General features: G+C 35.2%; 1 protein-coding gene across 4 annotated transcripts in view; it reads left to right on the forward strand.

The window, feature by feature from the left end:
• The window catches only part of SLC12A2 (solute carrier family 12 member 2), a 71,450-nt gene extending 57,171 nt beyond the window's left edge, over positions 1-14,279 (forward strand). The window contains exons 18-27 of one of the 4 annotated variants that reach the window (XM_049796457.1): positions 80-186; positions 2,166-2,245; positions 3,627-3,767; positions 4,472-4,519; positions 6,084-6,206; positions 6,385-6,496; positions 6,990-7,076; positions 8,784-8,919; positions 10,402-10,469; positions 11,373-14,279. In XM_049796457.1, coding sequence (XP_049652414.1) covers positions 80-186; positions 2,166-2,245; positions 3,627-3,767; positions 4,472-4,519; positions 6,084-6,206; positions 6,385-6,496; positions 6,990-7,076; positions 8,784-8,919; positions 10,402-10,469; positions 11,373-11,508 — 1,038 coding nt within the window. In that variant the 3' untranslated portion in view covers positions 11,509-14,279. Of the gene's footprint in view, positions 1-79; positions 187-2,165; positions 2,246-3,626; positions 3,768-4,471; positions 4,520-6,081; positions 6,207-6,384; positions 6,497-6,989; positions 7,077-8,783; positions 8,920-10,401; positions 10,470-11,372 lie in introns of those variants that run through there. The other 3 variants (XM_049796458.1, XM_049796459.1, XR_007505177.1) reach the window with 3 other exon arrangements.
• The last annotated feature ends 1,389 nt before the right edge of the window (positions 14,280-15,668 follow it).

Below are 15,668 nucleotides of genomic sequence, written 5' to 3' on the forward strand. Positions count from 1 at the left end.
TTTTCTGCTTAAGAAAATAATAGAACCCTTAGTTGTTTCAATAACATGGTTTTTAAAAAATACTTTTTGTTCTTCTTAGGCTGCTGGTCTGGGTAGAATGAGACCTAACACTCTTGTTGTTGGATTTAAGAAAAACTGGAGACAAGGTGACATGAGAGATGTTGAAACCTATATCAATTTATTCCAGTAAGTAGAAAATGTGGAGGTGTAGCTCTTGTGTTCCATCTCAATATGTCTGGTAATAAGTCAAGAAGGTATTAGCTGCCTGAAGTCTCTTTCAGGAAGACTCAGATTTTCCATATTACTGATCCAGCTGTCTTCAATACCTTGTTTTTTTCTGATACAGAAATTAATAAGCAAATCTTTATAGTTTAAGCAGATTAGATTTCAACATAATAACTTTTTCTGCATCTAAAAAGGGGTTTGGCAGTGGTCTGAGGTTTAAGTTACTTCTTTAGAGATGGAACTAGGGTCTTATGTGCCACTGCTTAATTCTTTAAAGCATAGTTTCTGTTGAAGGCAGGGTTTTTCCTACACTAGTTCTGTACAGATAAGAGTGTAATAGAGATTGAATCAAATATTATGCTTAAGTTCTATCTTCATTAAACCTTGCTATCATATACAAGAAGTATTTTACTTACAAGATACACAGCACTTACACACGAAGTAATAAAGTAGCCAAAAAGGAGATGGGAAAGGAAATCCCAGTGTAATTTGACAGTACTGAAAGGCAGACTAGTTCTGGCTGAAAAAGTTTATAGTAACCTGTGCTACAAACGCTTAAGAAAACCAAAACTTGGTTCTTGCACTTATACAGAGGGGTTTTTGTTTTCCTTATGTGCTGCTTAAGCTGCTTCGTTTGTGCTTTACACTTCTCATTTACTGTGCATTTAAAAGAAAGAGAGCATGGGCGATTACAGGCAGAGATTAGAAAAGAAAAAATTCATACCCCCTCACTCTGCAAGTTCCTTAAGAGAAAAGCAGGAACACCAAATGCAGTGAAAAATAAGGAAACATGTTCATTAGTTCTTGGTTTTTACTTTTTTCCTATTTTATTTTGGAATGGCTTGTGCTGAAAGATCTGTCAAGGCCAACAAGTCATGTGGTTCTCCACATCCCAAAAGAGAAACCTCAGGAGGTAATAACTCTAGGCAAGTGTATCTCTGGAAAATCTTGGAAAATTCAAAGTTTCTGAAGCACGCAATAGAAACACATCTGTACAGATTTAACAAATTAAATTATGGATTAAAAATGTTCAGGAATGGACAAACCATTTTCTTCTTAAATTGACCTCAATTTTTCTTGCATTTATTATAGAATGTGTTGATACTTTGAACATTTCTAATCAAGTCTTACTACTTCTAAAGAGAAGTGTTTAATAGAGTGAAATCATGAGAAATTTCTGTCTGTGGAAATGACATGTGAGGGAGTTCTCTGATATGTGGTTGTTTGTAATGAGGTATTTATATTTAAAGGACTGGTGATTAATGGCTAATGCAAACAGTATGATATGGTTAAGTTCATGTTTTTCTGTCTTATATCTTGGGGGGGGAGGGTTTGTTGTTCGTTTTATTCCACTTCTACTCAGCCATTTATTCAGGCTTTTTGCTTGTTTCTACAATAATGAAGTTTTCCCTCTTTATTTTTTAAAGGATTGAGTTCCTTCCCCACCAGATATAATGGGAATAGGCACATTATAGCTAACATATAGCTAATTTGATTATAAATTACAACTTCATAGGTATTTTTAATACTCAAATGTTTGGGCAAGACATCAGGATTTTTTAGTTCTCAGATTAAGGAGATTACTCAAAATAAATGCCCTCATTGATGGGGGGAGATAAAAATTTAGATTTCTCAGTGTAACTTCTCTGTGCAGAACTTGACTGACCTGTTCATGTTGCTTTTATTTAATTGCTGTTTACATAGAGGAGAGAGGGAGGAGAGGGAATAGATCTTCTTTGTATGGTTGTTTTTCAGGATATGGTGTTCAGTTCACTGATGCCGTTGATCATTTGGATTTGAAACTGAAATTGTAACAAATTTATGATTTGGGAGTTTCAATGGCAGTGTTTAATCACTGGAATTTGTTCAAAGACAGTGCGTAAAGTAGGTCCTTAGGGAAAGAAGTTGTAGAATATTTTATTTTTGTTCCTTTTGTTTAGTGATGCCTTTGATATTCAGTATGGTGTTGTTGTCATCCGCCTGAAGGAGGGCCTGGATATTTCTCACCTTCAGGGCCAAGGTAAGATCTATTTTGTTTCATCTGGTGAATAGCTGTTCTAATTCCCTTTTCATACTGCTTTCTGAAAATAATAAACGAAGATAAGTTATTAAAAAAACAACAAACCAAACCACCACTCTTCTTACAGAATAAAAATCACTGAAATTAGCAAGTCTGAAATGTAAAATAAGAATAACTCCTGTTCAGCAACAGAACTTGGCTTTCTGTGTGTTTCAGCTTTCTGTATTTGTAAGTTGTATACAGTTGGTTCCCAAGGATTTAATATTTTACTGAAACAAATGAAAAAGGCTGCCAAACTGGTATCAAGTAATTGGGACCCGAGTCTAGAAATCATGAAAATCACAACAAATATTGCATGATGCAAGAAGGCTGTGGGTCTGGTGTGGGTTGCCAACCCCTACACACACTAGTTTAGAGACCTCGGCAGTAGTCTGTCTCAAGTTTGGAAAGGTTTTCTATTTTCCATGTAGAAGACTTGGTTATGCATTGTAGGTAGTAGTCTTAAGCCCAATGGTATAATTTTAGTTAAATTTCCCGAACAACATTGAAGGAAGCAAGCCTGTGAGCTTTGGCGGCAACTGTCTACTGAGTTGAAAATGTCGAATAATTTGTTTGTAGCCTGCTCCATACAACATTGCTACAATGAGGAAGAATGCTTGTGACACAAAGGTCTCTAGGGGGGCATCCTCCTGCAAGAGGGGAGGGTTGTTCCTTCACTGGAAACATATGACTGTCTTAGGATTTGGAGAGAGGCAGAGAGCCTGTAACTGTGTGCAGGAGGGCAGAGTATGAGAAATGGCAAGGAGTGAACCTGCAGCGTGAAAACAAACATGGCTGAGAAGATTGGGAAATATAACACCAAGGTGTCAGAAGGGTCTTAGTATCCACAGGGGACTGTGAGTTTCTTTAACTCTGACAGCTACCAAGCAGCTCCACTGAAGCCAAACCTGAAAAAACACTTGCCTATGAGACATACTTGGTCTGGGCTTTGTCAAGGCTCATCTTCTTCTTGGAGTTAGAGTGGAAATGAAAAATGTTTCACCAAGTAATTTTTTTTCCTCCTGGTTATACTTCCTCAGTATGAACGAGCTCTGTTTTACGTGTAGCCTGTGGTAATGCAATCAACACCCAAATTTGGGAAGGAAGTAGCAGGAAATTACAGCTCTGCTCAGAGAAGGAGCCTCTTTGTACTCTGAAGCAGTTCATATAAGATTTTGTTGTTGTTGTTTTCTGCTTTTCCCCCCCCCCTCTCTTTGCCATAGTGTAACAGTTGCACTAGAGTTTAACCAATTGTGAAACATCTCTGTATAGTCACATACCTTTATTGATACCATTTGGAACAATTAAGTGATTTATAATGTGTTTCTTTGCTTTCTCAAAGAAGAGTTACTGTCATCCCAAGAAAAATCTCCATGTACCAAGGATGTCATAGTAAAAGTGGATTATAGCAAGAAGGCCGAGACAGACACTTCGATAGCTTTTGCTCAATCATCTAGTGAAAGAACTCACACTCTACATAAAGGTAACTTGCTAGTTAGCAACGAAATTTGGGTTCTCACTCTTTGTCTCTCTCATTCCCTCTTCAGTTCCTCTCTCCCCTCATCAAGTAATTATTTAAGGGATATTGGTGTCTGTGGAACAGAAGCGTGTCATGCTTTTCTAGCCATTGATGTCTAATCACTTAATACTTTAGGTTTTAAAGCTTACCAGTACGTAAAATAAATCTTTCGTGTGTAGTCCCCTAAATAAAACAGGTGGTAGACAATGACCTACAGTGGATTTTCTTTGTTAATGAGTTTGACAGGCATTAAAAATTGCTTGAGAATCCTGCCACACATCTATATATTATGTGTGATTTGAAGGCTCCTAAATTTATGAAGTTTTTTTCACCCCAGACTAGAATATTATATGCATGTTAACAGACACAAATCATTCAGGATTCTTTGACATGACAATAATGAACTTTCCTCTTCTTTTTAAAGTAAAAGCTTGGAGTGACTTAATAGTTAAGTAAGCAATGTGATTCCTTTTTTTAAAATTTATTTATTTTAAGTACAAATAATTCTCAGGATCTGGTAGGCTGCATCTGTATGCTTTTCTTTCTATGAAAATCCATTTCATTCTACATTTTTATGTTCTAATTTGTTTTATATACACTAGTAGTGTTTTCATTAACATCACAAAGGAAATTAATCTTTTTATTTTGTATCTTTAAAAATCTTCCAGAGGAGGACGAGGATGGAAAGACTCCAACACAACCACTGTTGAAAAAAGGCAGGCATTTTCCACCTTTTTGTGTTAAATCATTCTTTCACATTATTAATTTCAGTTTTCCTTTTGTACTTCTTTCTACACATATATATGAGAGAGAGGGAAACATGAACCATGCAATGTTAATTTGTTTCTTCATATCTGCTTTGGAATGTGCTTCACATTTAGGGATTAGGCTATGGAAAAATGCAACTTTGTGGAAATTCCCAGAACAAGTTGCTACTGAGAAAGGATTGTGTGTGTGTCTAAGATATGAATGTTGGATATATTTTTGTTGTAAACTTTTGTTCTTAAGTAACATTTGAGATGTGTTCAGAAGCTTGCTTAGTTCTCTGTGTCTCAGGTATCTGTCTGGTTCTTACTTGATTTAGGAGTGAGGGGAAATATTATCTAATGGTGTAGTGGAAGTGCTCCATCAGTCTGTTCTGTAGATCTTTGAAAGCCATAGTTGTTGCTCTGTTATTTGGAGTTGTCAAATAGCTTGCAAATTAAGGTATAATATAGCCACTCCATGAGATTAATACCTGAAATAATGTGAACTAGTCATTCAAATAAACAACATTTTGAGAGATTAATTGAGCAGTTTTCACTTCCTTGTTTGTTTCAGACTTTGAGTTAAGCAAGTATTTTTTCCTTAACTAAGATTCATCTAACTTTTTTGACATTTTCTTCATAATTTCAACAGCTCAGAGCTGTTGTGTTTTAATAATGGAATGTAAAATTACATCTTGAAGCACAAGATGGCAGTTTGGAAGAAGTCCCAGTATGGAGTAAAGCAGTATATTAATGTAAATCAGTCACAGATATACTCTAAATTAAAAAATTCTTAATAAAATAAGGACTGAGATGAGTACCAAACTCCTGGCTCTTGTTCAAACTGAGGTTTTAATTAAGGGAAAGGGTTAGTTTTTTCTGTAGCTTAAAAAAAATATCTATTTCCCTATATTGATTTAATTGAAAGTGCCATTGTTGTTTTGTTCTCAGCAAATCCAGTAACCTTGTTACATAAAATAGTCTATATTGTGCTTCAGAGCCTTGCACGTGCAAAACAGTACTTGTTGCAAAAGATAGAATTCCAATACGCAGAACTAGCTTTTATTTTCACCACATGCTTAAAGAAAAATGGATTTAAGGAAAGAAGAAAAGTGCTTAGGACGTGGTATTTACTTGTAAATTACTACCTACGCGCTTTTAGGGAAGTCTTGTCACTTGCAGGAGGTAGCAACAGTGCATGACCTAATGCTCTGAAGTATGTACGCATGGTTAGTTAAATTGTCCAGGCAAATGACTTTATAAAGATCTTACAGATCCTTTATTTGTCAAATGTCTGCTAAATGACTTTTGAGATTGAAATCTGTAACTGCTGAAGTTAGGAGTTTTCAGACTCCCTGAATGTAGCTCAGTTTATATTTATTCAATCAAAATTTGGAGTTGGGTTGGGGGGGTTAGAAACAATTTTTATTTAAACATAGGGATATCAGAAAATACGAAGAAGCTGCATTTGATGAATTTCAGGTTGATTAAGCAAAACACTTCAAAAGTGAAATTTCATCTTACTTTTTTCCAGATTCAAAGAGCCCATCTTCTCCTTTAAACTTGGCTGACCAAAGACTTCTTGATGCAAGTACTCAGTTTCAGAAGAAACAAGGCAAAAGCAATATTGATGTCTGGTGGCTCTTTGATGATGGAGGTAATGTGCTTTATACTTTAAAAACAAATGTTGAAAAAAACATTATTGAAGTGATTTTGACTTAATTGTTAATAGATGTCTTTCAGTCAGTTCATATATAGATTATAAATTTATACTATTAAACTTTAACATGATGCTGTGTTTTCTGAATCATTCCCAAATTCTGGTCAAAATGCAGGTTTGACACTGTTGATTCCATATCTTCTTACAACCAAGAAGAAGTGGAAAGACTGTAAAATCAGAGTATTCATTGGTGGAAAAATAAACAGGATTGATCATGATAGAAGAGCGTAAGTTGAACTTTAAAAATTTCATTTCAAATGCTAATAGAGCATGTTACACAGTAGATTTCTTTCTCTTCCTGGTAGCCTTCTTTCAGTAGTTCTTTGATTGAGGTGTATTCATTTTCTATTCCTTTTCTCCCCAAAAAGTTCCATTTTCCCCAGATTGTTTTGGATGAGATACCTCAGGTTTAACTTTCTGCAGCATTTTCTAACACTAACATTTTCTTTTTCAAATATTTTCTGAGGTTTTCTTTAAGGGATAGCTCTTCTCTTAGTTTTATGGTTTTAATTTTTTTTTTTTTTTTCCAAAGCACGTTGTTGACTTATAGTCATATGCCAGGTCAATTTGATATTTTTTTTTTCTCCTATCACATTTAAGTTTTGTTTTGTTTTTCCTTAAACTAGTGTTTTTATTACCCAACACCTTTCTGTTTACCCTGGTTATCTGTGAAATAATTAAAAATCTTATCATGCATAAAGGCTTGTTTTTCTGACACAGGATGGCTACTTTGCTCAGCAAATTTCGGATAGACTTCTCGGACATTATGGTTCTTGGGGATATTAATACTAAGCCAAAGAAAGAAAAGTAAGTCTCAGAAAACCCCAACTTGTTTGTTAGTTGAATTCTTGATGTCTTTCATGAATGTAGAATACTTCATTCTTTCCTACATAACAGTTTGGATAGAGTAGTTCCTATGACATCCAGTGTTTCATGAAAATTCAGGAAATAAATTAAGCAATAACTCCCATATCCAAGAACATAGAATTTTCTATTTTTTAAATCTCTGGCCCTTAGACTATAATATTAAATTTAGAAAAATACAGTTTTAAAAAATCCATTTGCCTGGATCAATCTTCTTTAAAAAGAGAAATGCTTAGAAAAACTTAAATGGTCTTTATCTTACTTGGAGTCTTAGTTTAGTGTAACAAAGCTTGGTCTTCAAATAGCCCAATCTAGTTTTTCTTTTTGTAAATTGCTTGGACTTTTAATTTACACAGGAATGAACAAGCATCTGATATTTCTGATTTTCAAGTTTAAAAAAATACTAATTGTAGATGGCTTTCAGTACAAATTTATAACAGAATGTGCAAGATCTAAAAAAACTATCCTCCTTTCCCTTCAAGTCTTCTTTAATATGTTAAAGTTGTAAAAATACCTTTTACATGGATATCCATGTATCTGAATAAATTGAACTGTGATGCAAATTTGAAAATACTGTTCTACCACTTATGTAAATGGTAAATGCTAATATGCATTCTTTTATGCCCTGCTTTTTAATCACCTTTTCTTAAATGTATAAACTATATCAAGCAACTAAAACAGTAGAGTACTTCTGGCACTGTAATGCTTTTGGACGTCTTTGCTCCTAGGAGCCTGCTACTGTAAATGTATAAACTTAGGGGTAGCATGCATTTATGCATAAAAAGTTGAGATTGTAGAATTACATGGAATTATTTTTATTTGATAGAAGTGATCCATGAGTTATTTCTTCCGAGAGCATTTTTTCTGTCTCTGTGGATACATTCCCCACAATATATCCCAAACCTTTGTAAGATACCAGTTGGCACTAAAAACAGCTGTAAACTAAGTGGAGGAAGATGATGTATTTTCAACAGTTCGTGCTGTATAACAGAATATTGTTAATACTTCTACTTTTTGCTCAGCGAAAAAAATAGCAGATCACATTTGGATTTTCCCTTTTGTAAGGGAAGGGTGTTCCCAAGTAACACCTCATATTCGAACAAGTGCAACAGGAAGACTAAACAAGATGGCTGTGGTTATCTGCATTTGAATGTGACTCTTGGTCTGTATCGGAAAGATTAAAAAGAAGCAAAATAAAAATACCAAAGCCAAAATCCTAAGGGCACTAGCATGAGACTTGATAGGTATTTTTTTTTTAGTGTGACATATTAACTCCTTCTCTTTCAAATTTAATTCTCAAGAAGCTACTGTTAGTTACTGTACATTTTCAAAGTTAGTACTCTTCAACTTTCAAACAACTGTAGTAAAACTCTAGCAAAAGTTGTTTGTTTGTTTGTTTGTTTTAAACTGGTGGAAACTTTATTTAGGTGTATGAAAAGCTCCTACAGATGTCCCTAATTGTTTGCTGAATTATAATATCTCTGTATACAAGTAGTTGATTTGATGTTCTAACTGCAGTTGGCAGTGAAAAAATTTCAGTTCACTGTATTTTTACATGGTAATCAAACTTACTTTCTGATACCATGAAAGTCATTGCTGACATACAGACTCATATCTGTTCTAATATGGCTGTTCACTTAATCATTGCAGTATTGCAGCTTTTGAAGAAATGATAGAGCCCTTCCGACTTCATGAAGATGATAAAGAACAAGAAGTTGCAGATAAAATGAAGGAGGATGAACCATGGAGGATAACCGATAATGAACTTGAGCTTTACAAAACAAAGGTTCTGTATTCTTTATAGTGTTATGTTAAAAGTTGTTAAACTTTTTTCTTCTACTGTATTTGTGGATGTGTAATCTATGAGCTCATTCTTGTTATTCTGTCTCTTCCGTAGCTGTTTTTATGAAGAGGTGATGGAAAGCAGCATCTAAAACAATTTAGATGGTTCACCAAAAACAAAAAGAAAAAAAAAGTTTCTGCATTCTTTGGGGGGGGGGGGGGGGGGTAAACTGCTTTCCTACAATATTTCAGAAGTTAATTTAGAATAATATAGCCTATATTCAGCTGTTTTAACTACTTTTTTGACCAAACTAACATTTTTTGCTTTGTTATTAAAAAAACCCACACCTCATCTAATCGTGGTGTTAAGGTTTTCCCAAGCAGTTCTGCACTGTAGAGACATCAGAGGTATTCCTTCTCAAGTGCTTGTATGGAAAAGACTCAGGTAGCATCCTATTAACAGGATGCAGATACAGACAAGTATCTAAAGAAAGACTGGGTAAAGTTTCTGTGATCTGAAGTTCTTCAGGATGGTCCTGAGTATATTCCACCCTTATCTTCTTTCTCCTGTCTGGGTTTTTACAACTTCTGTGAGGATTTGCAGTAGAGAAGAAATGGGAATGGTAGGTCATTCTGCATTGTTAGTGTAAAAAAAAAAAGCAGGAATCTCTTTAACAGGCAGGTGCAGATTGACTGGCAGCTGCTGCTGAGATCTCTTAACTGCATATGACCAAGGGGCCAGAGGGGAAGTTTTTGTGAAGTACAGTTACTCTATAGTTAGTGAACTGCTTGATGCCTTGCTGTTCCTCATGCCTACAAACACTGCCAAAACTCATTTCAGTGAGATAATGGAAGTGATTTATTCTTTTGTCTGCTGATAGCCTGATTGTTTCTGCAGACACTAGCCCACAGGCTAACTAGACCTCAACTCATCTGAGAACAACAGAACTGTAAGAAATGGTTAACTTAGTATGTTTACTGGAAAGTTAGTTGATATAAAAGAGAACTGAAAATTACTGAGGAAGCTACCTCAGACGTTAAGACAGGTTAAGGTAATAAAAAAAAGGGAGGGCCATTACAGAGATAGGCTTACCAAATGAAGATGGGGCTTCACTTCTGGAAGACCTGCTCACTGTGAGTTTATGTAAGTTAAAAGAACCTTGAAGAGAGCATAAGGGGCTCTTGCTTCCAGGAGCTATGGAGGATGGTATCATTATTAGAGGAACTGTCTTAAATTTAGCTTTCATAGTACTTCATAGTACTGCTTGTTTGCACACTTTAAGCTTACTGCTTTCTTCTCTCCCAGCCTTGCACCAATATGTATTTCAGAAAAAGTGAACAAGTTGCCAAACTGAGGTGGAACTACATGCTTTCTTTAGATGACTCATACCAATTGATAATAAATGTTTTTAATTTTTCTTGAATAATTGAACTTTTTGTAGTTTTATATAAAAGCTCTTCCTAACAAGTTTCATTTTAATTGCAGACTTATCGCCAGATTAGGCTAAATGAGTTGCTGAAAGAACATTCAAGTACAGCTAACATAATTGTCATGTAAGTAAATGATTTGTACTGTTATCCTAATTGATACAGAACTGCAATTTGAAATATAAACATATGTAAATACAGGTTAGGAAAAAGCCTGTGCCTTGGCATTAAAGTGTAGAAATTATCAAGGAGGTTTCAGTGCTGAAAGTATTTCTGAGAAGTATGGAGCTACTATTCTGGTGATGAAAAATGGCCTATGTAGTTTTGTGCTTCTGATACGCTGTTTTAGATGATTACCTCTATATTTGTAGTGCAGCTCAGGATTCTCAAATTCCTTCCGCTCCCGCATGCCAACTATTCCCCTCTCAGATACTTCCTTTCAGTTCTTTTTCTAGGAAGTCTCTCTAGATAAAGTTAGATCATCATCCTTTTGATGGATTTCCATGGAACTACATTTGGTGTCAACAAGCAGAATGTAGGTTTCTTCGCTGTGTTTTTCTTTAGGAGCCTGCTTCAGCTACAAGTGAAGTTTGAGTAGAGCAAATAGACTTACAGTAGTTTTTTCAAAAGAAGAGTATGGCATGTTTTGGAAGGATTGTGAGAAGGTATATTAGACTGCACCAAGCTGGCATCATAAGAAAAAGCTGTATTATAAAATCTTGAAGAGTCTTTCAAGAAACTCTCTTCAACTGAGAGCTCTCCATGAAACTACCTGAATACAAAATGGTGGTAAGAGGCCAAAAGTGCAGGGTAAATAGATGTAAAGTCCTGCGGTGCTCAAGATATGAGCTCTCAACTCATTAACTGAATTCTGAGGAAAAAAAAACAAAAACAAACTAAAAATGTTAGGAAATTTGACTTACTTTCTACCTCTTTACAGAATCATACTTTTATATTTGTATAATATGACTTGTACGCCACTGGGTTATTCTAATTGTTGAATGCTTTTTTTTCCCTTGTGAATTGTAGGAGTTTGCCAGTTGCACGAAAAGGTGCGGTTTCTAGTGCACTATACATGGCCTGGTTAGAAGCTCTTTCTAAAGATCTGCCACCAATTCTCCTTGTTCGTGGGAATCATCAGAGTGTTCTTACCTTCTATTCCTAAGAGTACTGCACGTGGGACAGCTATGATGAAATGGTACTTCAGTCCCCAGGGGAGAGTGGCTGACATGGTCTATAGTTTATTAACATCACAAAGGCAAAAAGTGACTCTTTCACTATTTCACTGACTTGAAAGCACACAAGGAAAGTCACTGTATTTCTAAAGTTGTGACATCTTCAGTTTTATTCTATATTTTCTATAATTTAATCTTGCTTAATGGGGGAGGATTCCTTGTTAGACTGAAGAACAAGACAAGCTTTTTGTTTGCTATTTGAATAGCAGCAATAAAATTTTTATTTTTGATCAATGAAAGGATTATAGATTTATAAAAGCCTTTTAGCCTTGAGGTGCCTTCTGAAATTAACCAAATCTCATCCGTACATCCTATTTTGTAAATTTATATAGAATGTCAAAATCTGCCTTCAACTAAGAGCTTAGATTAGACTTCCTTTAGTTTCTAGTCTCTTCCATATTACAATAAAAATGAATGCTGCTTTTCAGTCTTCCATTGAGCTATTAGTTCTTAGTACTGTATGTTTTCTATTGTCAGAAACTTTTTGGTTTTTTATTATTATATCTGTTAGATTTAAAGGTGAGAATTGGGGCAGGTCAGTTGAACTAAAACAAATTCCTGATGTTATTGTCAAGACTTCATGCTACTAAATTTTGTAACGGTTAAAATAAAAACTAATTCTACTAGCAGAGAGGATTGTTTTCTCAAATTTGACAATGTGTACTATTTTGGCACTAGTCTGAGATGCACAGCTTACATTAGCTACCTTGGTGAAGGATACTGGTCAATCTTTGCTCTGTAGCTCTGATATGAAACCAAATTAATCTTACTGACTAAGGCTTTCTATCTCACTAAAAATTAGAAGAAAAGAAAAAGACCTGTCCTAGTTCTTGACCTATTGTGTTTTGGTGTCACTTTCAAATTATTTTTAGACAAAACTCAACTTAAGGCTTGAATGGGGATAATATAAGCAATGTGATGCTATCTAACAGAAAACAGTAAACACTATGTGGAGTCTTGCTATCCAATATGAAATGTAAAAGCTACAGTTCTCTCACATTTTTCAACAAATGGTTAAAAGGACCACTAGTTACTAGGGGAGATGTTTTTAGGTCAATTCATTGAGTTGTCAGAAAATACGTTTAGTCTTATTAAATAATACTCAGGTTTGATCGTCTAGCAATTTAGATCTATTCCATACATCCTACTTTATACATTTTCTATGTTCAATAAAGAAACTGCCAATCTTGTGTGCCCTTTCATTGTATATTTTGAAAACTTCATAATTTAGTCTACTATGAACACCTACACAAGCAATTTCACTTGAGCCTTTGTATAAAGGTTAGTAATGTGAACTGTTTTTTAAATTCCTAATATATTTTGGATAGGAAGGATTGCCTAAAAACATTTCACAAGCTTTTGATATTAGCATTGGACATGCTACTGGGTTGGTTTACCAGTGGTTGAGTGACTTTTATTTAAGGATGCACAGAAAAGGTGTATTTTTATGCTAAATACAAGATCAAATTGAAATGTAACTGTTCCTTTTGAAGGACAAAGCATAATCATTGTGTGGCAAGTTGTTGTGATTAAAGGTAAAAATATTCTACACAGTGCAGTATACACTGTTGTCTAGTTCTTGGTAAACTGCAAAAAGTCTTTTTTTGCTGTTTCTGTCAATTGGATTTGAGACTATTGAATCATTTAACTTTAAAAAAAAATAAAAAAAACAAACATGCATGTTTTGCTGCTGTGTGAGATAACTGATGCCAGCATGAACCCAGCTTGTTATGATAAACATTATAAGACAAGACAGTTTGCAGTAAAAGTGCTGTTTCCTTCCACGTAGAGGGGGTGGAGATCAAACTTACCAACGTATCTATAACAGATTTTACAGTGTTTTTTAGGGTTAAGGATGTCACATTGTGAATATGGAATCATTGCCATGTTTCTTCTTGTTTTGTGGGTTACATTCTTTTGAACAGATGAACAGTAAGGCATGGACTTAGTGCTGCTATCTTAAAAAAAAAATAAAAAAATGTGCACAGGTACACTTATTTAAAAGGTTTTTTGCCCATTCAGGAAACCATTGCTTGTGATCTGTAACACAGAAACCAAATGAAGTGTGTGTATACATGCATATATGTGTATAAAATTATATAAAATATATCTAAATATGCATATGGGGATAGTTAAGATAATGTCTGTGAAATAACGTAGGATGCTTTTCACATGCACTCTCAGAAGTCCACTAATGCTAGGCACGTGATCAAGTTTCAAGATTATTTGCTACACTAAAATTTCAACACTTAATGGTAATTGTTTGCGACAGATGCCAGTTAGTGGCAGTCACTCCAACTTCTGCTTTGATTTTGACGCCAAATTCAGTTATGTTCCAATCATTATTAATTACTTGAAAAATGAAATCACGGCAATTCATACCTTCTGTAGATTAGGTTTCTTTGTATGGGTTTAGAAAGACAGTAATAGCTGGAGAAAATCAATTATTTATTTGTTCACTTATATTTGTATTAGGTTTCCTTTTACATATATTCTTTTTATATGCTTTTTCTGACATGACATTTTAAAATAACTGAAGATAATTTAAAGATTTGAGCGTTAGTGGGTAATGGCCCACTTGGTTTGAAGATGTAAGATTTGATACTGTACTGTAACGGTCACACACAAATGCTTTTCTAATGTTTTAACGTAATTATTGCAGTTAATACTTTGTACCAGGGGGATGTCACTGCAATAAAAGGAAGTGAATTCAATACAACTGTCCTGCCTAGCAAAGCCTTTTTTTATTGGGGGGGATAGGGAATAATGTTCATAGTTTAAGAGATTAATGCTGAAAATAATTCCTGATACGCGAATATGCTTATTGCACGCATCTGATACTTATCTTTATTGTGAAATTTGCACAGGACCACGAGTAGAACTTAACGCCATTCAGGTGTCTGATATAAGGGGACAAGTGTTTCATTCTCAGGGGAAATATTTGCCGCTACTGAGTTAGGAACAGCAGTGGTTGCATAAGAGAAATAAAACTTGTTTCACTCTAAAATTTGTCATGACTTGCCAGACAATGCTGACCAGTCTGCAGAATGTGGTATGTTTTAAGCTGAAACATTAGTATCTGAAGAATTGTTCCTATTACAAATGCAGTTTGTTTTGCCTCTGAATACAGTGAAGGACTGTTCAACTCCTCTTTCTTCCTCAGAATAGTAGTCCGCTGGGAAGCATGAGGAAGTATGTTGGGAAAATAACTTGCAAGACTCAGTTGCAAAGCCGCTTGTAAGCACGACATGTTTGGCCTTAACTCCAGTAATTCAACTAGAAACTAGTTGAAAAATCTAAGTTTAAAAGCATAAGGAGAAATAGCAACTTCTTTTCTCATATCAAGTGATACTTCCCAGTGTAGCTGGATGACTGAGAATTTTTATTTGAAAATTAATAAATTCAGACCTCTGCTGTATATATCCTTAATTTACTAAGTACTTGTTGATTAATTTTTCCATGCATTTAAATCTAGGTCTTGTGAGTGAGGTTTGGAGGCCAGTGGAAAGGGAATGCTTGTTAAAAGTACGCTGCCAGTTTCTACAGTTTTGGCTCTAACCTGTTTCCATATGTAACAAGGTAGAGGGGAAGGTATGTTAGCAGCTTTTCTTGATCCTCCTATTTGCTGCAGAAGTGGTTGATGTAAATAATGACAGTACCATTAGCTGAATTCACAGATAAGTGACTTCATGTATGCTTTTGAAGCTAAAACAGGAAAATTGGATCACGGTTGACCACATCACTTGGCTATGCAATCAAACAGTGAAGGTTCACACTGCATAGTAACCTGTTACGGTTTTGTTGAAACAGGAAAGCAGGACTCCATTCACCTCGGTGAATGTTCTTCATTAGTCTAGTTAACACTTCTTGTACAGCCTCTGTGGAATCCTGTAAACCTTGCCTCTACACCTAAAACCTGGTTTATGTTCAGCTGGAGCGGGAGCTAGGATTCCGGTCGGTCTGTGAGACTACAGAGGCATTGAATGGCGTCCTGTGTCAGTACCACTGCCTTGCTTCCCGTTGGTGCAGGCTGGAAACATCTGGACCCTTTACCAGTGAGTGCATCATCAGTCTTGCTACTCTGCCTCTC

This window comes from Accipiter gentilis, chromosome Z (assembly GCF_929443795.1).
Source record: "Accipiter gentilis chromosome Z, bAccGen1.1, whole genome shotgun sequence".
Taxonomy (NCBI): Eukaryota; Metazoa; Chordata; class Aves; order Accipitriformes; family Accipitridae; genus Astur; species Astur gentilis.